This window comes from Aspergillus undulatus, assembly GCF_047715775.1.
Source record: "Aspergillus undulatus strain CBS 261.88 unplaced genomic scaffold BDV17scaffold_34, whole genome shotgun sequence".
NCBI classification, from domain to species: domain Eukaryota; kingdom Fungi; phylum Ascomycota; class Eurotiomycetes; order Eurotiales; family Aspergillaceae; genus Aspergillus; species Aspergillus undulatus.
In genome coordinates this window covers 62,699-86,831 of record NW_027396638.1, presented here as the reverse complement: position 1 = coordinate 86,831, position 24,133 = coordinate 62,699, and the positions used below count along the sequence as shown (strand labels likewise).

The 24,133-nt window shown below is 51.2% G+C and overlaps 6 protein-coding genes across 6 annotated transcripts; 3 read left to right on the top strand and 3 right to left on the bottom strand.

Annotated features, from left to right (window-relative positions):
* Positions 1-36: 36 nt before the first annotated feature.
* BDV17DRAFT_266812 (uncharacterized protein) lies at positions 37-1,833 on the bottom strand. The gene has a single exon (XM_073758308.1). It carries the CDS (start codon positions 1,283-1,285, stop codon positions 446-448), a length of 840 nt encoding a protein of 279 aa, XP_073614218.1. The 5' UTR covers positions 1,286-1,833; the 3' UTR covers positions 37-445.
* An 8,537-nt stretch (positions 1,834-10,370) lies between these two features.
* Positions 10,371-12,928, bottom strand: BDV17DRAFT_126881 (uncharacterized protein). The gene is made up of 7 exons (XM_073754084.1): positions 12,844-12,928; positions 12,443-12,728; positions 11,955-12,324; positions 11,584-11,889; positions 11,108-11,514; positions 10,945-11,057; positions 10,371-10,887 (listed from the first exon to the last, which is right to left on the bottom strand). The coding sequence occupies exons 2-7, from the start codon at positions 12,599-12,601 to the stop codon at positions 10,854-10,856; spliced, it is 1,389 nt and encodes a 462-aa protein (XP_073614217.1). The 5' UTR covers positions 12,602-12,728; positions 12,844-12,928; the 3' UTR covers positions 10,371-10,853.
* BDV17DRAFT_126642 (glycosyltransferase family 69 protein) lies at positions 12,846-14,996 on the bottom strand. Its single transcript, XM_073754083.1, has 2 exons — positions 14,913-14,996; positions 12,846-14,861 (listed from the first exon to the last, which is right to left on the bottom strand). The coding sequence occupies exon 2, from the start codon at positions 14,711-14,713 to the stop codon at positions 13,142-13,144; it is 1,572 nt and encodes a 523-aa protein (XP_073614216.1). The 5' UTR covers positions 14,714-14,861; positions 14,913-14,996; the 3' UTR covers positions 12,846-13,141.
* Positions 14,997-15,640: 644 nt separating this feature from the next.
* Positions 15,641-16,243, top strand: BDV17DRAFT_292603 (uncharacterized protein; the record flags this gene model as incomplete). Its single annotated transcript, XM_073762407.1, has 1 exon — positions 15,641-16,243. The coding sequence occupies one exon, from the start codon at positions 15,641-15,643 to the stop codon at positions 16,241-16,243; it is 603 nt and encodes a 200-aa protein (XP_073614215.1).
* Positions 16,244-18,566: 2,323 nt separating this feature from the next.
* mirC (siderochrome-iron transporter MirC) lies at positions 18,567-20,987 on the top strand. The gene is made up of 5 exons (XM_073754080.1): positions 18,567-18,986; positions 19,049-19,179; positions 19,233-19,967; positions 20,030-20,691; positions 20,740-20,987. Exons 1-5 carry the CDS (start codon positions 18,760-18,762, stop codon positions 20,815-20,817), a joined length of 1,833 nt encoding a protein of 610 aa, XP_073614214.1. The 5' UTR covers positions 18,567-18,759; the 3' UTR covers positions 20,818-20,987.
* A 1,596-nt stretch (positions 20,988-22,583) lies between these two features.
* cdc42 (Rho family GTPase CDC42) lies at positions 22,584-24,094 on the top strand. Its single transcript, XM_073754081.1, has 4 exons — positions 22,584-22,813; positions 22,962-23,081; positions 23,268-23,646; positions 23,704-24,094. Exons 1-4 carry the CDS (start codon positions 22,794-22,796, stop codon positions 23,761-23,763), a joined length of 579 nt encoding a protein of 192 aa, XP_073614213.1. The 5' UTR covers positions 22,584-22,793; the 3' UTR covers positions 23,764-24,094.
* The last annotated feature ends 39 nt before the right edge of the window (positions 24,095-24,133 follow it).

Genomic DNA, 24,133 nt, shown 5'->3' with positions numbered 1-24,133 from the left:
AAAAAAAATAAAAAAATAAAAAAAAAATAAAAAAATAAAAAAATAAAAAAAAACAGACAATTCCATTCCCAGATTCATGATGGATATAAAAGTAGAGGGTATGCATGCTAAATACAGAGAGCCTCCCAGTCCAAGTCCCGTTGCAGTTCAGTATGATAGATAGCATGTAAGATAAGCCGCCGTAGAGGGTTGAAGTAAAGGTAGATAGAGAAGATGATCCTCGGCTTGTGTCCGTAAAGCCGGTCGGGTTCTCATTCAGAGGTAAGGTAGAGGGAGGTAGAGAAAGGGGAAAGAAGAGAAGAGGTATCATCGGCCGTAAGTAGTGAAGTGAGGTAGGTGAAGTGAATTAAATGAATGGAGAAAGAGTGGTGGTTGTCGAGGACCCCGGATATTAGAGGCGCTGAGGAGAGAAAGGGGGAGGGAGGCATCAAGGTAGATCTTAAGTCTACCTCGCCAACCTCTTCCTCATAACCTCCTCCCGATCCTCCCTCATCCACGGATACCAAACACCCATCCACTCAACGACCCCAAACTGCGGCGCACCACCATGGAATCCGCCCGTCGAAGCAGGCGTGGGCACAGTGTCCTGCCTCAAAAACTCCCCGTCGCGCATGCGCCTCTGCTCCCGGAGCGTCGGGCACTTCTTCTCCTTGATGAAACGGTAAAACTTGCACTGGATCCCCTGGAACCCGCTGCGCTGGCGCGCGGGGAACTGCCGGTTAAAGCTCTCGCGCACTTCCTTCCACTCCTGGCAGAGGTCGACGCGGTGGTACCAGATGAAGTACATTTCTTCTTCCTCGTACTTTGGGCGCGGGGGGCGCCGCCGGTCGCCGGCTGAGCTGTGAACGTGACTGTGGTGCCCGCGGCTATGCGAGCCGTGCGAGGGTCCGCCGTTTGTGGATGAGCTGCTTGAGACGGAGTCGTAGCGGTCTCGACTGTAGGGTTCTGGCGAAGAGGCTGCTGAGCGCGAGTACGAGTGTGACGGGTAAGGGTAGGAGTTGAAAGAGTGGTGGTGGAGATGGTGGTGGTGTTGGCTGTCCTGGGATGATGATGGGGTGCGGCCGTGACTGCTGTATGGGTTGTGGTGGTGATGGTGATGCTGCTGGTTGTCGAAGCTGTAATAGTACTGGTTTGGACTTGGTGGGTAGATGGGCGAATACTGCGGTGTTAAGGGGCCTGGGCTATATCGTATCTTTGAGGCTGGCTTGTCGGAATCCGCTGCTGATGGGGGGTTCAGCAGCGAGTCGATAGCCATGCTGCGGCTTGGGTGGGATGAGATGGCCATGGTGTTGGATGAGTGAATATACTAGCTCTACTCTCTTTCAGGATGGTCTGATGGAGAGATCAGACAGAAGCAGAATAGATGCAGAGAAGAAGGAAGAGAAGAGTCCGGGGATGGCGCGCTTAAGAGCGAGGGCTATCCGTGTCGAGAGTCGATTCAGGACCTGCCCATCCCCAACAGCGATCTGGACTCCGGTTGGATTGGCAAGCAGCGTGGGCGACGAAAGGTAGTCGCTGGCCCCATGCAGCGTACCGACTCCCTGGAACGCTTCGGCCTGTCACGGCACAGGCAGCACTATGGCCCTGGTCTGGGTTGGCGAATGTCGTGAAGCCGGATGCGCTGCGTCTGCGGAGCGTCTGCGGCAATGGACCGAGTAGGAAGGAGGGCGCTTCGTTAGTGCTGTGCGCTGCAGTTGCTATTTGCAGCCAGACTAGCCAGGGTGCTGTTGGAACTGCAGCAGCTGTGATTGAGTGGTCAAGTGCTGCAGAGTTTCGTCTTCTGTCTGTCTGAAGGAGAGAGTGTCGTTATTAATGTATGTCGATGGGTGCTCGCCACAGCAGTCGTGCAGTGTCGAATGAGATAACAGGCTGATAATTTAAAAAAAAAAAAAAATAAAATAAAATAAAATAAATAAGTAAATAATATACGGACGATATTCGATAGTAATAAATAATCCAAATCATTAATTTATTTTAAATTTGCCAGCACCCGTTAGATCGGGTAATTAATTGCCTGCAATTTTATGTGTTTTTCCCCAGTCAGACTGCCCACTACTCTACTGTGTCCAGATTGTCAGAAGAGTGGGCCGAGTTAGAGTAAGCCAGATTGGGCCCTCGGAGCCGCAGTCAAACACCAGACAAAGAAACTCTGAAGAAATATCCAGCGCACCCAGAGTTTAACGGGCGGAGGAATGTCAAATTGCTGTCCCTGCTGATTGGTTTCGTGGGTGCAGCAGTGGCATGAAGGACGTCCGCCGCCAGGAGTCATTCTACCCCTGCTCAAAGGTCAGAATTGCGGATAACATTGCATTCTTGCCTGTCTTGCCTGACCCTGGCTGGTAGTTAATTTAGCAACTGCGCAGGGACTACGGACGGAGGAGTATGCGGAGAGTGGAGGGCGAGAAGGAAACAAAAGGAATATCCAGAGCAGGAGTAATCAAACGCAGAGACTCGGACTCTGACAGACTCAAGACTCTCAGAGATAGACGGTGGGGGCCGGGAGGGGTGAAAACCAACAACAATCCTGTCTGTGATTGGCTGGTCAGTGCAGGTGGCTTCGACTAGCGTACCGGTCCCTCGGGTCGGCCCAGCGAATAAGCGGCAGGCGGCGTCTGACAGAGACGATGTGGGTGGGCCACTCTCACAGCCAGCAGCAGCAGCAATAACAAATCTTCGCCCACGCTCTCTTCACACCTGCAGCTCAGGCAACCCAGCCCAGATGCCAATCTGCACGCTTGCCAACGCATCCTCGTCCACCGGCCCCGACGCCCACAGTCCTCGCCGCCCCTGGTCGAAGTTTCTGCGAAGACAACCCGCTTGGCGCTGTAAATCATTTCGTCAGAGAGCGAGCGGGCCAATCGCGGCTCGCAATTAAAGCGATTAATTAACGTATGACGGCGCAGGGTGCTAACTTAATCCAAGATGAAGCCGCGATCTGACAATTTTCCTACTCTGGTAAGAGCACTCTGCCTAGGAGAGCACAGGGCAGGTGCACTCTCAACACTAAAACTAAGGTCAAGCATGATCGTCTCGGACGGATCAACCGCCAGTCTGACACTGACATCGCAACATGAGACACTTCTGCTGGCACCTGCATATCACTCAACTCCCCCTGTGCCCGTGTTGCTGAATCCGGAAAATGGAGGGGGGTTTCAGCCTCCGCGCTGGTTGAAGATCTCAGATGTGTCGTTTGTCCGTTGCTTCCCGGTCTGCATTGCCCCTACAAGGACTCAGCCGACTTGCAAGTCTGCGACCCTATGTCTTCACCTTTGACCCGGCTGCATAAATTGCAAAGTCGTAGATAGATAACTAGGGTCGGAAAAGAAAAGTACATGTTTCAATACATCCGTTGGTTGTCCCCCCAAGGCACTTGTCACTCTGACCAGATTTCAAGGTGGGCCGAACCAGCTTTCTCGCAGCAATGCGGAAGATCGGTTCCTCTTTCGAAACAGACAAAGAACTCCTCATTTTGAGATCGCAATCATTGATGCTTCAAGTTTGTCAGGTTTCCATCCAAGGGCTCGTCCGTACGACCCGGCGGAGAAAATGTGGAGCTGGTAATTGCGGCACAGTCAAGGTGCGCTGCTAGATCGCATCACAACCTGCAATCAACGCGCCAGGAGAGGGCTCTGGGCTCTGGACACTTCCTGCTCGGCTATGTTCAGCCTGTGATTGGGGTGCCGCAGAAGAGCTGGAACGTCCGGGGACTCCGAGCGCATCCATCATAATCACAACCACGATGCAATTTTGGGCAGGCAGGCAAGGCTCGGATCTACGGTCTCTAAGTAGGACGGCGTCTTTGAGTCCTTTGGACGCTGTCGCAGGCGCGAGTCAGGGTTGGACCTGCCATTTGAGTTGCTGAGTCGCAGCCCTTGCCTGTTGAGTTTCGACCGTGTCACCGCCAGACCCTGTCAGACTCAGCCTGAGCCTCGAAGGTTTGCTGTCAATATATGTCATATGCATAACGATGCTCCGAGGAAACATCACCCTGTCCTCTCGGAAGGCACTGATCGCTGATTTTCGCTGATCGTCTGCTGCGGCGTCAATTCTGCGCCCGTGAATCGCGTATCGCAGCAGCAGGATTTTCTTCACGCCGCTTGTTTCCAACTCGAGGATAGTGTACGACCTAACCAAAGGATCAGAAGCACCTGGTCCTGAACCAAGAATGCCTGAAATAATCTCACTGCCTAGCTCCAGTAGCCTGAACCGGACCGTCGAGGGCTACTTTGGTCGTCGCATACCCGCAGTCGAGGTCGGTCACGTGAGATAGACGAGCAGACCGGAGTCCAGACAAAGAGTCGGAGATTTGATCTTGAAAGCCGATGATATGATTGTTCCAGACTCTGCTTCAGGATCCTGGAATCCTGGACGACTGCTTGATTGGCAACAAACAATGAACGAGGCGTCAATTGCCATGCGATGCCGACACGTTGACCTGTTGCAAACGGCGGCCATGCTGAGGCTCAACTCTTAGGCGCCCGACCGGTGTCCAAGTGCATAAAACCGAGGCATGATGATGGTCAATCTCGTCACCTGCAACTCCGGGCTTTGAGGGTCGAACTTGCAATCTGGAAGCCCTGGAGTCTGGCAATGGAAACTGTAAGCAGTGGGCTGTGGACATCAGGTGGAGAACCGGCATTCAGTCTCCGTCTCTCCCCCCGTCGGCCGTCGCTGGTAGTCGCAACTCAACTCGCAACTCGCAACTCTCTCTGGCGTAGTCGCTCCGTGATCTCTCGTACTTTTGTCCTCGGTGTTTAATCAGAACCCCTGCGAATTTCACACATTATCGTCCCACTCTCAGGGGAAGGAATGGTACGAGAATGGCGTTGTCCACTTTCCTCACGTCCCATGAGCCTTCAGCAATCCTTCAAGCACGCTCCAATCACCATTTTCGCCCAGCAGGTGGTCATAGCTCTCTTCCAGAACTCGATTCGATCGTCGCGTGGAGAGCTCCGGCCACTTGCTCCAGCCTCCAGCCTAAAATATACGACCTCGCCAATGGCTGCAACGCAGTGGTAACAAACTGGTTGGTGCGCTGCAGACGGGGAGATCCCGCCCTTTTGTCTCTCCGTGGATTTTTACGTGATGATTCCACAATCCACACAGCCCACACTCCTCTAGTCCTATCACTCCAGAGTCCGGGCTAGACACTCAAGTCTCCGGTCCAACGGTTCTGCAGCTTCTGCTCAATAATCCACTCGTTAAACTATTCCTTTTCGAGTCTCCGAGTCTAGGATGGCTTTCGTCCGCCAAAATAGAATCGGCAAGGGGTCTTATTTAGCGGAGTTGCCTCGTACGAATTTGACAATAATCTACATAGGTATACTAGTATTCATTATTCTGCGATATTCACTGATAAGCAAGCGATAACAGTCGGTGAGCCGAGGCGTTCTCGTCAGAAATAATGGCTTTGCTTTTGCTTTTTCCTGTGCAGACTGCGGAGTTGAGTTGCAGAACGCTGACTGAAGAAGCCCTTGCGTCGTGAGGTGCTTGGCTTCTTCAGGCGCATTTATTTTTATGCGTCTATCCGACTCCTCATTTATGCTGCATAGGCTGGCATATTTTCTATCATATCGTAATCCGTATATGCAACTGCAGACAACATTACACAGGGTTGGAGACTGTGCCACAGTCCACTGCGCGCTCTCTCACTCTGGCACAGCCCACCGTTCATGGGGTCTAGGTCAGGCTATGCAGGGCCGCCTAAATCGTGAGTAGTACTGATTCACAAGTTGCAAAATACAAGTTTTGCGATGAGCCTCAATCACTATTTAACTAGTAGTCATACTTAGCCACTACTACAGTACTGCTACTCCACGCACTGACCCAGCAAACCGTTAGGCTCGAGTCACTATCCATAATCCAAGCTCATAAAGTCAACAGGCATCTGAGCTCTGGCCACAAACTGGCTTACTACCCAGTCTAACCTCCATTTTTCGGACCCCACGAGCCACACTAAGCCAGAGATTGGGGAGTGGGCTGAGCCCGGGCCAAGCTGCCCCCAAAGTCTACAGTCCCAAACACAATTGTACGACAAACTATATGTACGAGACAGTGAACTTACTTTGTCTTAAGTTGAGGCAGGTTGGTTCCGTAATTCAGACTTCATGGCCTTCGAGTCTCCAGTTTCGGCTCTGCCTCGCGTTAGTTCATACGAGTACCTTCTCATCACAACTTAATATATTAAGTTTTTCACGGTGCGGAGCTTCGATTCTTCAGGGTTGCGGGAATCAAATGATATGCCCGAGCGGTAGATGGACCAGACCCGTCGTACGGGGTTTGGGGGCCAGTTCGTCATGCAAACCCTTCAGGGCGACTTGACAGCCAAGTTTAGAGCCCTTCACTGACCAGCGCACGAAACTACCTTTTCAGTGACGGAGGACTAGAGAAGGCTCGCATCATGGCTGTTGGTTGAGTTTCTATAAGGCTACGCCGTTACCGAAGAACGACCTTGATTTGGCGGCGGAAGACGTCGTGGTTGCACTCACCTCTCGTGGCGCAAGTCCGCAAAACAACGTAAGATGCCCATGCCATATCGAAGGATTCGTGCCGAAGTTAGTTATATTGAGAGTAGGATCATTATTGCGTTTCCCTGAGTCAAGGTCTTGGATTCTCCTAATTCATACCCACATTGTGCCATTTTCAAGTGGGACTTGTTCGGCCGGATCCTCAGAGCAAGAACGCAGTCTTAGAAAAAGGTACGAAGGTGGCGGTTGCTCAGAGTAGGTTTCGGCGGGGCTTAGAGTGAACCACAGGTCTGTGATTACTATTTCAATGCCCCAGTTGGTGTCTGAAGACCTGAGTGACGAATGTTGGCCGATCAGCCGGTGTGAAGAAAGAAAGTAGAAACGTCTCGGGTTTAGTTTGAACCTTATCCTCACTAGTTTGAGGGAAGTTTTCCCGGAGAATAGTCGCCACGACTGCGTAAGTTTCGGCTGACGTTCCGAAATGAATGACATACCGCCACATACCACGGGGGTGCACGACTCAAGGCTCTGTAAGTGTTCAGTCCCAGGGCTCCTCTGATCTCGGGTATCTGCAGGAAGCAACAAAGCCTGAGACACAAAGAGGCTCAATAATGTGACCTTGTTCTGCGTCATGCGCTCATGGCTTACGGGTCTGGGTCAGCTTTCAGACTGATTGCTCGTTTGCTTCCTCTCTAGGTCACCGTTTAGCCTTCTAGTCGATCACTGTCAGACCCTAATATCCAACATAACGGGCGTAGCCAGCAGCCAAGAGTGTCCATTATCGCCCTCGAAGCGTGATTGTATCAGCCATCAGGCGATCGCACAGGTGACGGAAGAAGATTGTCCGCCAGGATAACCAAGTTGCCCAGGATGGCCGTTGTCTGTTGACCCAACTTGGGCATATGGAGCGTTTACCGGTCCTGATGCGGCACAGCCATCGTGCATAGGATAGCCGTGTCAGGTGGGGGTACAAGCATGATGTGCCTCCTCTGACGAGCTTTGACAAAGAAGCCTCAAGCGTCGTTGGTTTTTCTGTATCTGTGATTGGAGATCAGGTTGCGCCAACTCCATACTTTGCCTTCCGACAACTCCGTCCAATCGTCCACACGGTTGCCGTTTGGATGTGCAAGGTACTTTCGAGGCTGAAGATCTTTAATGAAGGCCGTGGAATCCGGCAGTTGGGCCCCGACGTCCTACGTTGCATCCGAAGCCGTTATAGCATGCGAAAGACCTGACGGCTACTGACATATTAGCCGTGAGCGTCTAGGTTTGCGTAGCGCGGAGTCGGTCTCGATCTCGGAAATAAATACGTCTTTTGACAGGGAGATGGCCGTCGATCAACATTGGCGAAGCGGTTATCCCTCCGTGCAAGCCGCTCTACCGTGAGTCCGTTACATCAACGGGAAGCGCTTTCCCTAGATCTGCCGAAGACGGATAATATCATTTCAACCGTCCTCTTAAGTTTTTAACAACGAACTGGGACCCGGTGTGGGAGACGTATGTTCTGTCAATCTTCCTCACCATTGCTGACCGAGATTGCGTGTCTATAGGGCAGAGTCGCAGCAAGGATATATTCCCGTTAGCATTGACTCACAGTGAGGCATCGTGTCTCGGAGATGATAGGGGAGGATCGAATCTGTCAATATCTGAAATCCTCATTGGCTCTTGCTTTGGAGAAGGAGGGTAAGCACTGGGCAATGAAAGGAAGGGAGGAGTGAGGAGTAGATTAATCTCCTTAGCCTCTAGTGGGACAACAGGGATCGACCTATTTCCAGGATAATTAGCCTCGGATCGTCGTCAGAAAAGCAAGTGTCATCACAAAACCACCCTCACCTTGCACAGTTTCGCATTCGGAAGTGCGAGGATCCAGCACCAGCCTCCCAGCCTCGCAGCTTGGATGACCAGTTGGACAACTGCCAAGGCAGCCGTCAAAACCAAAGACTGACTAGCTCGGTGGCTCCTGCTTTGATGAAGTCAGTTACGTAACCTGGGCTGCTGAAGAAGAATAACATTGGCCCTAGCAGTTTATTTCTCCGTACGCCGTAGACTATTGCTCATCTAGGTACGGGTGTGCGGAGTCTGAAGAGTTGTGGGACATCTCCATCTTCATGACCTCAGTTCTAGAAGCTGCCTCATACTTGTTATTGTCCTTCTTCTTGTTCTCAAAGTTCGAAACGAGACAGGATGCCGAAACCTTGGATGAAATAGGAAAGAGCCTCCACGGACACCCGGGCTCAGCTGCAGTATTCGCCCAAGGTTTGACCTACAGTGTGCTAATGCCCAGCTATCACACCTTCACCCAGCCTGTCGGTTCCCGACAGTGGTATTCTTGCTGCAGGCGAGGTCGGCAATGCTGCACTATTTCGCCACGATTCGTATCCTTCAGCAGTTAATCTCCTTTGCCTCTCTGATAGGGCGATAAAATGAGCAGCGACCTTGTCTGTGGAGGCAAGAATCCAGACTTCTCAGAGGCACCTGAAAATCGATTCGTGATTATGAAGCTCCCAGCATCAACAAACCGAACACATCCGAGGACGCGATACTTCGGCCGGAACCATGGGGTTCAATCGGCTCACTTCCTTTTCATGTCGGCGTCGCCAATACGGATCAAGCCCAAACAATTAGCCTGGGACCAGAAGTAGATCCGGCGGGGAGGCGTACTTGATACAAGGAACCACATCTCGCGACTGCAACGCTGCGAATCTGCGATCCTTTGTTCTTCATCGGGGATCTCTGCTTGGTTCGACCCTCTCCGCTCTCCACTTATAAGTGGCCATGGTTGTCAGACTATTGCCAGCTGCTGCCCATGGTTGTCAAACGACCTCGTCAATCCAGGGCCCACATCTATCAAATTCGATCGAGAGCTCGCACTTGCCGGACAAAAGGACCTGTCAATCGGCCCCTGGCCACAGTTCAGTCAGTCACATTCTCACGGGTACGTTGACAGGCATGCGCGAGTCATAAAACGGATATTGGATAGTACTGACGGTGCATGAAACCGCATCTGGCAGGTTCCCACTTAGTTAGGTACCGGGGGACCTGGTCCGTCGTGACTTTGGCCGTTGCTCACGAGCTTCGACGCGATAGCCTGTACCCACAGAGGCTTTGCCCCACCAGATCCAAAGGCTTCGTTTTTCAGGGCGCGAGTTGGGAGGCTGGAGCAGGATGGCTGACTCGCTGAAAAGCTGAAAAGCTGATCACGAACTTGAGTCTCCTTCCTTTTCTGCGTGAGGTAGGAACGGGATTGCTGTTTGCCCCTAGCTAAGATCTAGAGAGAATGTTGCAGGAAACCAAGGCTGAGCGCGGTGCGATCGCAGGGTAACATACGGTATCATACCGGTCGTAATCGGTATTTTTCAGCATTGTCTTTACAGAGTATACGCACGGTGACCTCAATCTCAGCAGAGGCTCTGCTACCATCAACAGCTCTATACTACCTATGAACCGACAAGTTCGATATCGAGTCTACCTGCTGAGAAGGTCTTCCACCTTTGAAGTCTTATCCCTTCAGCGAGGGTAACGGATCAGACGTGGTCGATGTCCGTTCGTCGCGGAATACATATCAGACATTCGTTAGCAGTATAACCTGCCCAGTGTGGCCTTACAGAATATTATCCCTACCACAATTGTCCTTCATTATATGAGAATAAAAGGAATAAGCCCCCCAGGATCGCTGTCAGCACGCAGTACCAGAAGCAAAGCACCTTACTACTAGTAACTACCACCTCAAACGACCTGATGCAACACCAATGCAACTCAGCCTCAGGCCAACTCATCAACCCAAGCCCAAGAGCCCCGCGTCAGCCCTCGCAAGCTCCCGCTAGTAAGCTCAACATGAATCCTGTAAACTGCTAACTGCTGATGAATCGTCAGACGGATGATCTGATCCCCAACACCCGTGACAGCAGCCATAACGGGTTGGCCCGGTGAGAGGCCTGAATGGCTGAGGAGTCCGTCTATATAAGGATTCTGATATGCAGCCTGTTTACTGGGCGCGTCGAGCTAGTTTGGAATGGACGAGTGTTGATAGACTTATGTTTATTATGTGTTGGACCATGTGTAGGGGATCGAGCGAAGTGGTGTTGTAATGGAGGGGGCCGAAGGAGGGTATGGTTCTTGGATTAGGGAAGATGAGTATGGTCGCGGTTGATATGGTGGTGTTGAAATAAAAACAGTAAAAACATTCATCGAATAGGAGCTACCGTAGACTGAAGTACGGAGCTCATGATCTCGAACAGCTGTCAGATGGTTGTAAATACATATTCTCGCATCCATTATGCTCCTCCGGTATATTTTGCGTCTTCAACATCCCCATGTCCAGGATCAATCAAATGTGCATGACAATGACTGCGAGTCCTCGCAATCGATGTACGATCCTGGGTTGATTCAGTCGGCATGGTATCCGTTTGCCACTTCACAACTATCGATTGAAGTCAGTCAAGAGTACTAGATGGCTTTGAGGCGTGCAGAATCTTACGGGTCAGTAGCATACTGAACGTTGCATTGTTCCCAGTCCTCATTTCTCACAATGGCAGCACGGAAACGAACGGCGTCATCGATAGAGCAAAAACGAAAGCTCACAGAGCGAGGCTTCACATTGGGGTCAGTGATTAGTCTGAGGATAACCTGGATTGACTTACGTAGCCGGGGACAAAGTTGTCGACGATCTTCTCGACCTTGCGGTTAGATGCGGTGGCGATGCTCACTATTTCGGTCATGGTCGCTTCCATGTCCACGCCAACAGCTCGAACAACGCGGGTGGAGCCAACAGACAAGTTGAAGGAAAGTTGTGAGCTGACGACGTCCACGTCTTCGCCCAGGTCAACGAAAACAGTGAGCTTCCGTTCCTTATCCAGGTCAATGCCGTTGGGATACTTGTCGTAGAATGCCTTGCAGGCATCAGGATCGCAGAACAGAACATGGGCATTACCGTTAGGGGTGATAGAAACACTCTCGATCACTCCACCGTGAACCACCGACAGGACCTTATCGGGCGTTGCCCAAGACGGAGGGAGGCCTTTGATAATGACTCTCCTAATCTGAGCAGCTAGAGGGGAGATAGAAAGATTGTGTTAGTATTCTGAGTGTGAAGGATTGGACGATGGAGGTACAATACCGGGTTTATCACGGGCAGCAGGAGTGCCCCAGTTCTTGAACGCCTTAAGGTGTTCACGGTTCTCCTCTGTCTCTGTCCGGGACTGGGCGACGAAGGCGCTAAGATTCGTCGCGGTCAGTTTGTCTGGGCTCTTCCTGACCTCAGGCTCGTTCACGTCGCTCCCTGGGATGAAGACAGGAGAGCCAACATTCAACGGCTGGAGGGAGGTAGCAATCCTGTCCGTTTCAAGGTTGGGAGAGGGATCGGCTTCGTTGACATCGAAATCAACAAAATCTCCAGTACCACCAACGCCGGGCTCAAGTGCTACTGAGAGAGGTAATTGCGTTAGCCATGGACCTTCAGCAAAATAAAAGTCTGAGAGGATAAATTACCGTCGAAACCACTGAAACCGGAATCAGCGGGGGCAGCGAAGTCTTCGACAGCATCGTGGGGGCCCTGAAGACCCTGCTGATCGGAGGCCGCATCTTCGGAAGCGGCAGGAGGCTTGCCATACTCTTTCTCCAGCTTGAAAGATCGAGCAGCTGCCATAAAGGCAGCAGTATCATCGATATCTGCAAGCTGTCCCATTGTTGCAGGGTTGTCGTTTGAAGGGCGAAGAAAACTGTTGTGATGAGAAGTGTTATGGTGAAGAGTGTGCGAAAGAACAGGTGATGGGAAGGAAGGGGAAGAAGAGGAAGGAGAGAAATGAGAGCGAGGGGAAGAAGTGGGAAGATGAGTGATTTCTGTTCTGTTGCCGCGGGTCTGTTGTTTGTTGTGCTATATGATCAGTTGCAATCCTTTTAACTGGACAAGGCCTCAAACAAGAACAAATAGAATCTGAGGAAACAAAAACTGCTCAGAGAACATGGGAGGGACTAACCTGACGAAAGTGTTGGACTTCACGATTCTCCTTCGTCGGGGCGTGCTTGCTTTCTCCTAGACTGTAGGCAGACTTGTCCGCGAATCCTTCCACGACGCTGGAAATGAGGTTCGTGATATCTAGGCCTGTGAGCTCGCTGAAGCGCTTACTCAGAGCCATGGTGGAAGGTAAGGAAGAAACTCAAGCAGTCCAGGTAGATGAGAGAAAGATGAAGGAAGGTATCAGAAAGGAAGTCAAGTGAGAAGGACATTGAGTGAGAACACAATTTGCTCGCTACACTTTGGCACTTCTCACGTGAAAGCACAAAAATAGGATCAGAACATAGTCATTTGCCTTTGGGGAAAAGAGAGAGAGAGAGAGAGAGAGAGAGAGAGAGAGAGAGAAAGAAGAGACTGACTCACTTGAAGCAGAAAGTTAGTTGCTTCGAGACTTGTTGGTGTGGCGGATACAGGAGAAGAATGGAGACCGGGAAAGAGTAACACAAAAACACGAAATGCTGTCTGGACTGCCTAGAGGGGAGCTGCGACTGATCTCGAAAATGGACATAGCATCTGAGTACCGAGGTATTGAAGCAGAGTGTGATCCCGGAGAGCTCCATGGTGGAGGATGAATTCACTGCGAGCTTTTATAAACAGAAATGATGGTCTATTTACATACAGCTGTATAGAACAACACACAAGTCGTTGTCTTCACGTAGCCTCATTCAGGAATCGGTAGAGATTCCCAGCCGGCTTCGCCCTCTTTACGGTTCTCAATGATCACCTGGAGCCCTGGACTACCACAGAAGCCGTCATTCGAGGCAGGTCGTTTGACGTCCTGGAACGAGCCCCCTCCATCGCTGGATCCATCGGGGATCCAGACAGTTTCAGTTACGCGCTGACCAGGAACTTCAGTTCGCCGAGAGTTGAAATGAGGCAAGCCAACCAGAGCGTTGAGAATGCGGTGGATAAAGCTGTAAAGTCTCTCAGGCCGGCGCGAGAGCCCTAGCCATGAAAGTGTCCCGGAATCGTACGCCACTCGCACGAATGGGTTCATGTAGACTCCAGTATCATTTATCTCCTCAGGATTGATTGGGACATCTTGAATGTCTGCATGAATGAGGCAGCATTCAGAGGCCTCCCAGTACGAGTCATGCGATGCGCGGAACCGGAGAGTCTCGTTGTGATCAGGACCTGCTGTCGGTTGCTGGAAGTATCGAGCGTCGAATGCAACCATTCCTCCCCAGCAACTACGAACTCGAACCGCATCCGTTCCGGACAAAATGTCCTTCCGACTCCACGCATCGCCTGCGTTGGAAAACCACGGAAAGAAAGGAATACCCACACCGTACCCTTGCAGGTCTCGCGTAGCGTAGGTATCGTAGAACTTGAACGGGTTGATAAAATCGACGGCACAGGCAGCCCGGTATTGAGCGAGTCCGTTGCCATCGGCGTGGGTGGAAAATAGAAGTTGAAGTGCATCAACAGGATTGAAAGCAATGTCGTTTAGGTATAGTAATCTATCGAACTTTATTTCTGGGTGGGCGTCTAGTGGTTGTAAAGCTCGGTTCCTGACCTCGGCCAAATACTCAATGCGTCGTATTCGTTTCTCTCCACCAGGGACGGTTACCGCATGCAGAGTGCTCAAATCCAGATTTTCCTCATATACAATGGACTTGTTGCAGGAAACCCGAGCCTCGAAGTCTTGAAGTGCGCCTGCGCCTGCTGGTCCGCTATCGTTCTCATAGATGCTCAGGAACACATTTTCCTCGCCGAGGAACTCAATCAGTTTGAGAACACTTTGTCCCCATGACCCGCCCACTATTTCTCCGGTGCGATCGTATAAGCTGGCGGCAATGAAGACGTTCTCGTTCCGAGGGTTGCCTCGACCAGGAGCTGTTGAGTTGTGGACGGCATCACTGAGAGCAGCATAATGTGAAGGCGGTCGCGAATAAGAAGGGAAAAAGGTCGTCGTCAGAAGCACAAGGGCTAATAGGATGCCAAAGAAGCTCTGAAGGTAGAAGCATGCGCGGCGGTTCAGGCATAATCGGGAACAGTTCGGCCGTCTCGGACCTCGAGCGAAAGGTTTCGATGGAATCAGACGGCGGTATCCAGAAGCATAATTTGAGCCGAAAATACGCGATAGCAGAGGCGTTCGGTGGAGGAGTTTCCTGCGACTGGGTAGCGATTGCGACTCAAAATCGGCTTCATCGAGATTAAACGTGCCTCGGGAATCGATAGAGGATCGCGCATCCAACTCGTACTCGTCCGGGTGTAGGAGTCGGGAGGACATGACTGTGAGAACAGTCAAGGCGGAAAAGACAGCTTGAAGAGGACACCCATTCCTCGGACATCAATTTTTCATTCATAGGAACACAAAATCGAGTCGAGAATCAAGATGATCCCCGCGAGCTCCAGTCTCCTTTCTGGGCTTCGCTGATCTACCTAGGTCAGCCACGACTCTAAGCCACAGGCGATAAGCCAATGCTTACGGCAATCCACCAGCCACATCGCCAAGCAATTGTGAAGGCTGTGAGAAGATACGCATCTTTCAGATTATCCCACTTTCTACAATGGTGCTCCCTGTTGCTCCTAGGCGCTGCCAGCGGCCTGTTCATCATGATTATCGATTCGTCTAAAATGACATCTCCAGCCAAAATGGGCTTAGCTCGAAGCGTTCTCAATCATTTAAACGATTAGTTAAGGAATTCGAGAGCGACCGCGGGTAAACACCAGAATTTCTCATTCGAAGCCATCCTGATTCCGACTGATCAAGCAGTTCTTATAGGCTGCCCATGGCGACTGTCCCATGGACTTAACGCTTTCAACAGCCCTGCGCCAAGCTGAGCGAACTTCCAATTTAAGGCAATATAGCCGCGGCCGTGCCCACATGTACTCCAACGGCGAAAGCTGTAGACGACACGGGAGTATGATGTGCTTGGAAGACACTCATCTCACGGTCCATGATTGGTGTTGATCCCAGTCTCACCGAGGTACTCAACAAGTCGCAGCTTCGTACCATGTTATTCGGCGTAGCTTGAATCTCGAACAAGGTACTAGTTGGAGGTACTTAATGCGCCTCTGCCCTCCATGAGCTCACGATCGCATGATGCGCATCCCCTCTTTTCAAACAACCCCTCATTGATAAAGCCCATAAAAATCACACATCGATCCCTTTCCATCAATCGTTGCAGCTAAACCCAGAACAACCGCAGCCACAATGGGAGGATTCAAGTTCGCAAACTCGAACGATCAGGTCCCCGGCAACGGAGCTCTCCCCGCAGAATTCACGATCAAAGCCCCCGCGTCGACTGATGTATGGGCCAAGCCACCCTCCACCGAGCGGTTCAATGCTCCCATTCTGTACAAATCCATCTCGCTAGATACGTTCAAGCGCGCTCGAGTCGCATTCTCCGCCCATTGGAGCCAGAAATATGATCAAGGCGGACTGATTCTCGTTCTCAACCGCGCCGATGGAAGTCGCAAGTGGGTGAAGACTGGTATCGAGCTCACCCATGGCAAGCCTCACCTAAGTACGGTGACAAGAGACCGTTGGGCAGACTGGAGCTTGCTTCCAGTTCCTTCGGGCGGCGCGGGAGCAACACTGGAGGTCGTTCGAGAACCCGACGACAGTCTGTGGATCTACCTGGTCGAGGGAGTCTCGAAGTCACCTATCCGAGAAGTGACTTGGGTATTTGCTGAGGAGGATGTCGCTGATGCCTGGATCGGTTTCTATGCGGCGAGGCCGTCGAGCGAGGGAGGAGATCTGATCGTGCATTTCGCTTCGGAGATCATCGACGCCACGGATTCAGCGAACAAATAGCTGCTTCGCTTCGGGGCCGGTTGGATACATTGCTATCTAGTTGAGGTATATTGCGACTAGATGTGGTGCTTTTTGAGGGGTTGTAATATCCTAGATGCTGAAACATCGCGTCGTCATGAAGTTAAGACCAGACTTCAAGTAATGGATGGGTGAATATTGTTTCCAGACAAAGGGAGCTTTGCTTAACTGAGATATATCCAGTGTCTCCAAAACTTTTCATGTTACCATATTAGTCATCTATGTTTCCAGTGTGCCCGGGTTGTCCTAGTAGTAGAACTCCCGCCTGACGGTTTGATACTCCGTAGAAAGCGGCACTACAACTAGAGGCTACGTCAAACTGTTTGGAAATGAAGGACCAATGGCTTACAAAATGAGTGGCTACCTTCTTTGCTGAATTAAGATAAGAGACAACAAGTCTAGACTCCTATAATACGTCGATAGTATAAATCCTGCCCAACGACCCGGAAGTCAAAGTTGGATACGGTGAATGGAGAAGTGGAGTCGCGATCCAGTGGAAACTGGAAAAGAGGGGAAGGCAAGGCTGGAGATGGATCTTCATAGCGGCTTTCGCGGCAGGAGATAGTATCTAGGCGGCAGCACTTGACTCCTTCTGCAGGAAACGATTATCTGATCCGCGATTGATCCTTTGTGCATGAATCAATCAATTATTACCGGGGAAAGGATCTTATCATCAAGGCCCTGCTGTTATTATTAGCACCTTCATTGAAAATGCGAACGTCTTCGAGGGGTATTTCTCCGCATCGTACCTTGATTCAGAAGTCAGCCCTCACCTCCCGGCCATAGCTACGTAACGATTTTTGGCCCTTTGACCGATGGAATGCCGGAGGTTAGCGGGACAATACGAGACGAGAGTGGGTATTCGATCACGAATGATCAAGGCTGATCATGGCCGTTGCCGTAGTTGGCGCTGGAAAAGACCATCCCATTCCCATCGCGTAATACCATTCTAGTCAAGCGCTATGAATCTGGAAGGCATATGACGAGTACTGCCCTGTGAGCTCTGAGCTCCTCTGCAAGGGATCGTCGGGCAGGCATGATCTCCGATCTCTGAGTCACCCGTCCCGATATCCCGTTGTCCCATTTTGCTTAATTTTGTTTTGAAAGGAGAATGACGGTGTAGACGTTGGGAGTCAAAGCCAAAATAACCGTATCAACAATAGATGTTAGAGTTGCTTGGTCCGATGGCCTCCGAGGCTCCGACATCACGCCAGCTGATCTTATCGTATCTGATTCTTTCCGCCCACTTAACACGGGTAATACTGTGCCACTAGCGATTTTAGTTCGCTGCCCATGCAGGCTCCAAGAACTGCGGGTGTCTTGCGGGAGTGCGTCGCACAAGGAGTACTTGTCAAATCAGAACTGCTCAAGCACCCGAGTATAATTCCTGTGAATCATCGACTCGGGTTGACGAGGTGGCATGGGTATGAGTCCTCGTTGTTCGAGTCGTAGTACTCGATCATTAGTACCTATAGATCACGTGTAGTGGTCGGCAGTAGCCGTATGTATCCAGAATTCGCCAGGGCCGTAACTTGGCCCCTTCAGGCTCTCTTGGGCTTGCCGTTCTGCCGTCTCCCCACTGTATCGGGGCTCGCACTGTTTTGCCACTCACTCTCCGCCTCATCACCACGACCCTCTCCAAGTCACAACCGCGTCCTCCGAGCTGCGCCCTGCATTCCCCTGGACTTTCAAAGCCACAAGGAGGGCAACTCGGCCGGCGTTGTGTTCCACGTGCTTGCGAGATGCCAAATCATCAATGTGCCCCTCACGGTTAACGCTCGAGTTCGTTGACATTTGGACCATCTACCTGAGCCGCCCCGCTGCCAGCTTCTTTACACCCAGCTGTTGGTCGATTTTGATATATTCAAGACCAACTTAGCCTCGAGCGTCAAGCCCATAGGCTGATCCCGGTCGCCTAAACATCGACTTGCATAAGTGTTGCTTGACGATCGTGGATCCGCCGTGTTGGACGCTACAAGTTCAAGCCCACAGGAGTCCAGTTTCTTGTAGGACAAGGAGACCTTTGGGCCCTCGCATGCCTGTGTACAGCTGCCTGGTTCCTCGCTACTTGTCTCGCCGCATCTTAGCACTCGCCCAGTTAGTGCACTCATGCGTTCTCGGCACTTGAATCCTCACCGTCAGCTTGAGTGCCTTATTTCGTGCTTTCCGTCCGGCGCGCGGACAATTGCTTTTTCTCCTCTCATCCACTAAGATACCCCTTTCCGCTGGCTATTCTATTTCCTTTTTCCTTTTCAGGTGGATCTGGCTGGCTCAGATCCCAGACTTATAGCCTTGCACTGCCGTTGAGTATCTGACTTGTGCGTCTCTTCTCCTGTACCCGACTTCGTTTGCTCGACCTTCTCGCCCTGCGCCCACCCCGCTTATACTTCCTCCCCAAAGCCGACGATCAATACCGGCCAGCTATACCAATAAATGGACCTTCCTCGAATCAAGCTCAGTGCCTACCGATTCTCTCTACCACTTTCAGCCGCCTCGAAATGCCCTTGCTTGAACCCGAAACAGCCGCAACATATGGAACGTTCAACGACGATATGAGACGAGATACGGAAGCCGAGGAAGAGCATCTCCTTACAACGGACGGATATGTGAGCGATGATGGGAGTAGTGCGGTAACATCAGTCGATTCGATCCAAGAGGGTGTGAGGAAAATAGAGGCGATCAACCTCACATGGACAACCCGATCCCTGGTCATAGCTTATATTAGGTGAGTCTATACATTGTCACCAGAGGGTTGGTTACATCGGTTTAGTCTGACTTGGCTGCAAGCATCTTTCTCATGGCCTTTTGTACTTCGCTGGAGGGCCAGACTGTTATGTCACTCTCCGCTTATGCGACGAGCGCATTCAGTAAACATTCTTTGATTTCGACAGTTCTTGTCGTACAGAATGTTGTTAATGGTCAGTATACCAAGTATGGCTTTCAAGACCCGTGACTAACCTGGTTTCTACAGCTGTGGTCAAACCACCGATGGCTAAGATAGCCGACGTTTTTGGTCGCTTCGAAGCATTCTGTATCAGCATATTGATATACGTTCTTGGTTATATTCAGATGGCTGCGTCCTCGAACGTTCAGACCTACGCCTCCGCCCAGATCTTCTACGCCGCTGGGTCGACGGGGCTGCAAATTCTTCAACAGGTTTTTATCGCCGACAGCAGTAGCCTTCTCAATAGGGCACTTCTGGCCCTTCTTCCGGAATTGCCATTTCTTGTAACGGTTTGGATCGGACCCACAATCGCCGATGCAGTGCTGGAAAACACCTCATGGCGCTGGGGTTACGGGATGTGGTCGATTATCCTGCCCGCCTCGTTTCTTCCTCTGGCTCTCTCATTGTTGCTTAATCAACGGAAGGCCAAACGATTGAACCTGATCAAAGAAAGGCCTCATCACCGGCGCGGATTCGTCGCAGTAGTCCGCCGCACTTGGTATGACCTTGACATTGGCGGGTTGACCCTGCTTTCCACGGCAGTGACATTGATTCTTGTCCCTCTTACGCTTGCCGCAAACTCTAAAAATGGTTGGAAAAACAACGGTATCATCGGAATGATTTCGGTGGGGGTCGTTTGTCTTATATTCTTGCCCTTCTGGGAAACCTCAAAGAAGCTTGCGCCTAAGCCACTCTTATCCCTTCATCTTCTCAAACAGCGCACGGCTCTCGCTGGCTGCTCTTTGGCATTCTTCTACTTCAGTACGTCCCGGATCCTTGACACTAGAACCTGCCTTGTCGAATTGATAACTAACGAAACCCAGTGGCCTTTTACTTCTCGGTTCAGCCATATCTCTACTCCTATTTGCAAGTCGTGCAAGGATACGATGTTGCTACTGCTGGCCGTGTTACTCAGACTTTTGCATTTACGTCAACCATCGCCGCGTTTGGCGTGTCAATCCTCATCAAATACACACGTCGCTACCGTGTATTTGTGACTATTGGCTGTGTGATCTACATGACGGGCTTGCTCTTGATGCTGCTGTATCGTAGGGAAGGAAGCTCGCCGCTACAAGTCTTGGGAACACAAATCATTGTGGGCGCGGGAGGCGGGCTTCTCAATGTGCCTGTACAGTTGGGTGTTCAAGCGTCGGCCAGCCATCAAGAAGTTGCCGCCGCCACGGCAATGTTCCTCACATCAATGGAGATGGGTGGCGCAGTCGGTGCTGCTATCTCCGGAGCTGTCTGGACTCACAACATCCCGCGCAAACTTAGCCTTTATCTCCCTGACGAGCACAAGTCCGAGGCCGGAGCGATCTTTGGAAAATTGACAAAGGCCCTGTCTTACGAGATGGGGACTCCAGTGCGGAATGCCATTAACCGCTCATATCAAGAAACGATGAACAAGCTATTGGTATTGGCTCTTCTAGCCACTCTGCCCTTGGTTCCGCTGAGCCTTCTCATGTCCAACTACAGGCTAGACAAGGTAAGCCTCATCGCCTCCAGCGACGTATTATTGAGCTAATTGGAGTAGATGAACGAATCAAACGAGCGCCAGAGAAGTCCGCAAAGAGACGAATCTGAATCAGGAGAACGGGCAAAGCGAACCTAGAAAATGCGATGCTTCCAAGTCGTAATATGCGGTGACTATTACGCTTCCGGGCTTGCTGTGCATACAACCACGAGTGTCGGTGGGGCCGGCTGGCTTGCATTATAGTAGAGAATTTTCAGTTCCACGTCGCAGTCTCATGATCCATTTTCGTGGTTGTGTCTCATGGATATGATTGAGAAATAGGCCTTCTGGGGATTCCAATGCCGAGCTTGAGCTACTTAGAGTTGAGGCTCGAAAATAACGCCCGCATGCACATAAATTTCCTATCTCAGCGTTCTTACTGCATGTCGTTACGAAAAGCATTATCTCGGCGCACGGGTGACTTTATTCTTTACGATTTCAACTATCATGGATAACGGCGAGTCCCCGCTTTAGGCGGGACAATTTATCTACACAGTCTATATAGATGGCAAAAAAACGAATAGACCAGATATATTGTGAAGTGTGTCGGTTCTCAGGTCGATCGATGGTGAGGCTTTTACTCTGCTCTTCGGACCCACAGAGAGCCAAGCAATGGAGGGTATGGAGCCCTGGCATATCAGACGACGGCCATTGCAACCCCAGACAGATGGAGGGGTGTGAGACTTGACGGATACAGCTTCCTGGCTCCCAAAGGCGCCGCGAGACAGCACTGCGACGCAAATGGTCCTGAGGGGGGAGGATGAATTGGACAGGCGGGCTCAATAGGATGTGACTCCCTTTAGAGAATGTATCATGGCTGCCTCCCCGGCGCGTAGACGAGCGACTCACAGGGCATTTGAGACACCTCGAATATGACAACCACTCGGGCCGAAAACCATTGGACGAACGAGAGTGCAATACCCAGGATTGGAGAGAAGGCGAGAATGTGTCTGACTTTGCTAGAGCTGGTTTGAAGAAGTGTTGCTTGGTCTTAGGTTGACTAGACGTAGTCCTGCAGCTTTGTTCGCCCCCTCCCTTCACCTCACCTTCCTTCCTCTCTCCATCTCTGACTATTGTCTGTCTCGTGCATCGTGAACATTCCCTCCTTTGATCGCACCCATCGATTCTGTACGGTCAAGAGGCTCTTCAGATCAACTTTGACAGCTCGTCTGCTAGTTTGCCTCCTTGAAACGCATCGGAGATCGTCCCTTTGTTGCTGGTGTCGCGGCTTTCCCACCTCTCCCACCTTCTGCTACTAGTCTACCCCTCCTTGTGAGAAACTCATCGAATTTTCCCCGATCGTCAACTATTTGCAACTCCAAGACGGATCCCATCAGTATCAGACAGCAAAGAGAATCGGAAATTATCTTCGAGTCAGAAATCCCGAGCAGGTCACGCCGGCTCGGACGTGGTTTGGTTTAGGTGAGTTGTCGCAGTCGTGCCGCATTGTCGCTCGCATTGCTTTTTCTCTGCGGATATTATCATCTTGCTGTTTAATTCCAATCAAGCCATCTTCAGAACGTGAGACAGCTGCTGCGGGCTGTCATAATTTTGCTTGATGGCTTTGTCTACTCTGTACCCCCCAGATCTTCGCCAATTTTCGAGTGTTCTGGAAGGCGCAGGATTCTGAGCTAAACTGCACCTCATGAAAGAAAACTGAGCTACCGGGATTGTTGATTGTGATAACAAACGGATGAACAAAAAAAAGGCTCGGCCAGAGACTAGGCTAACCGTGCGTTCCAGCAGCTTTCAACAGGCAATAACCGTCTTCTCCGCCTCGACCCTCCCACATTGGCTGGCCCTCCGTTCTTTCACCACCGACAGCATCATTCACCGCACCCCAACCTCTGTCAGTTCTAGCGGCTCCTCCTCATTGATATCCCCTTTATCGCCTGCCTGAAGTTCTGAACTTCCTCCTTCTTCATTTCCGGTCCGCCTCGATCCCGTCCCTGCGACCGATCCCTCCTCCCCTCCCTCCCATTCACCGCTCCTGTCTCCTATCCTACTTGTCTCGGGTCTAGACAACCTCGAACCATCCGCTTTCCCGGAGCATCAGATTCGCTCGGATTTCCAAGATGGTTGTAGCTACTATTAAGTACGTTCTTGCTCTCTATAGCTCAAGCTTTGACTATATCCTGTTCCTTTTCGAATCGCATCTATTTCTCCACCCCTTTTTGAGCCGTATCAACCGTCGCTCTTTTCTTATCAGCTATTTGCTAACATCCCGGGTTCCATTTCCACAGATGTGTCGTGGTCGGTGATGGTGCTGTCGGCAAAACCTGTCTCCTGATCTCATACACAACGAACAAGTTCCCTTCAGAATATGTGCCTACCGTATTTGATAACTATGCCGTGACTGTCATGTAAGTGACATTTATACTTTCGCCGACGTCGACCCCGACTTCTGCAAGCCCTCTGTCGCCGTTCGCTCTTTCCACGGCTTGCGATGGGGAAGACATCTACTTCGGCCGTTCTGATGCCCGATGCTCAGAGCCTACATACCCCACAGCTGTCTTTATGAGCTTTACTGATCGCGGGGTATTCAATAGGATCGGCGATGAGCCCTACACCTTGGGTTTGTTCGATACCGCCGGTCAAGAGGATTACGATCGACTTCGTCCCCTTTCTTACCCGCAGACAGATGTTTTCCTTGTCTGTTTCTCCGTGACTTCCCCCGCATCTTTCGAGAACGTCCGCGAGAAGTGGTTCCCCGAGGTTCACCATCACTGCCCTGGTGTCCCTTGCCTCATCGTCGGAACACAAGTCGATCTCCGCGATGACGCCGCGGTTCGCGAGAAGCTCGCCCGGCAGAAGATGCAACCGATTCGCAAAGAGGATGGTGACCGTATGGCCAAGGATCTGGGCGCTGTGAAATATGTCGAATGTTCCGCTTTGACCCAGTACAAGCTCAAAGACGTTTTTGACGAGGTGCGTCTCATTTCCGCAGGCCTTTGAACGGCACAACTAACTGACCTCTTACTCCAGGCTATTGTTGCCGCGCTTGAACCGGCCCCCAAGAAGCGGTCGAGGTGCGTTCTGCTTTAAATAAGCACCGCATACAGTGGAACGGACGAATGTCTATTATAGTAAATGAATCGGGCCCCCTGTTTACAACCTTGGTGACTTTCGCATCGCATGGTATCAGGGTGGTTGAGAAAGTTGAAGCTCGATCCGGACGCGCACTATACGAACACTCAGCCCTCTGGGGTTGGTCGATCCTTAAACGGAGTTTATGTTACTATGCGTGGATGGGGTTCTGCATAATGGTTGTTATGTAGGGTTCTAGCCCATTCGCTACCTGCCTCTCACGGCCCATCGTTATCCATACACTTTTGAGCGCTGCTATGAAAACATTATATGAACGAGCAGCGTTTTTTCTCGCACCAGTTGATTCTATGGCCCGCCTGTTCTGTTC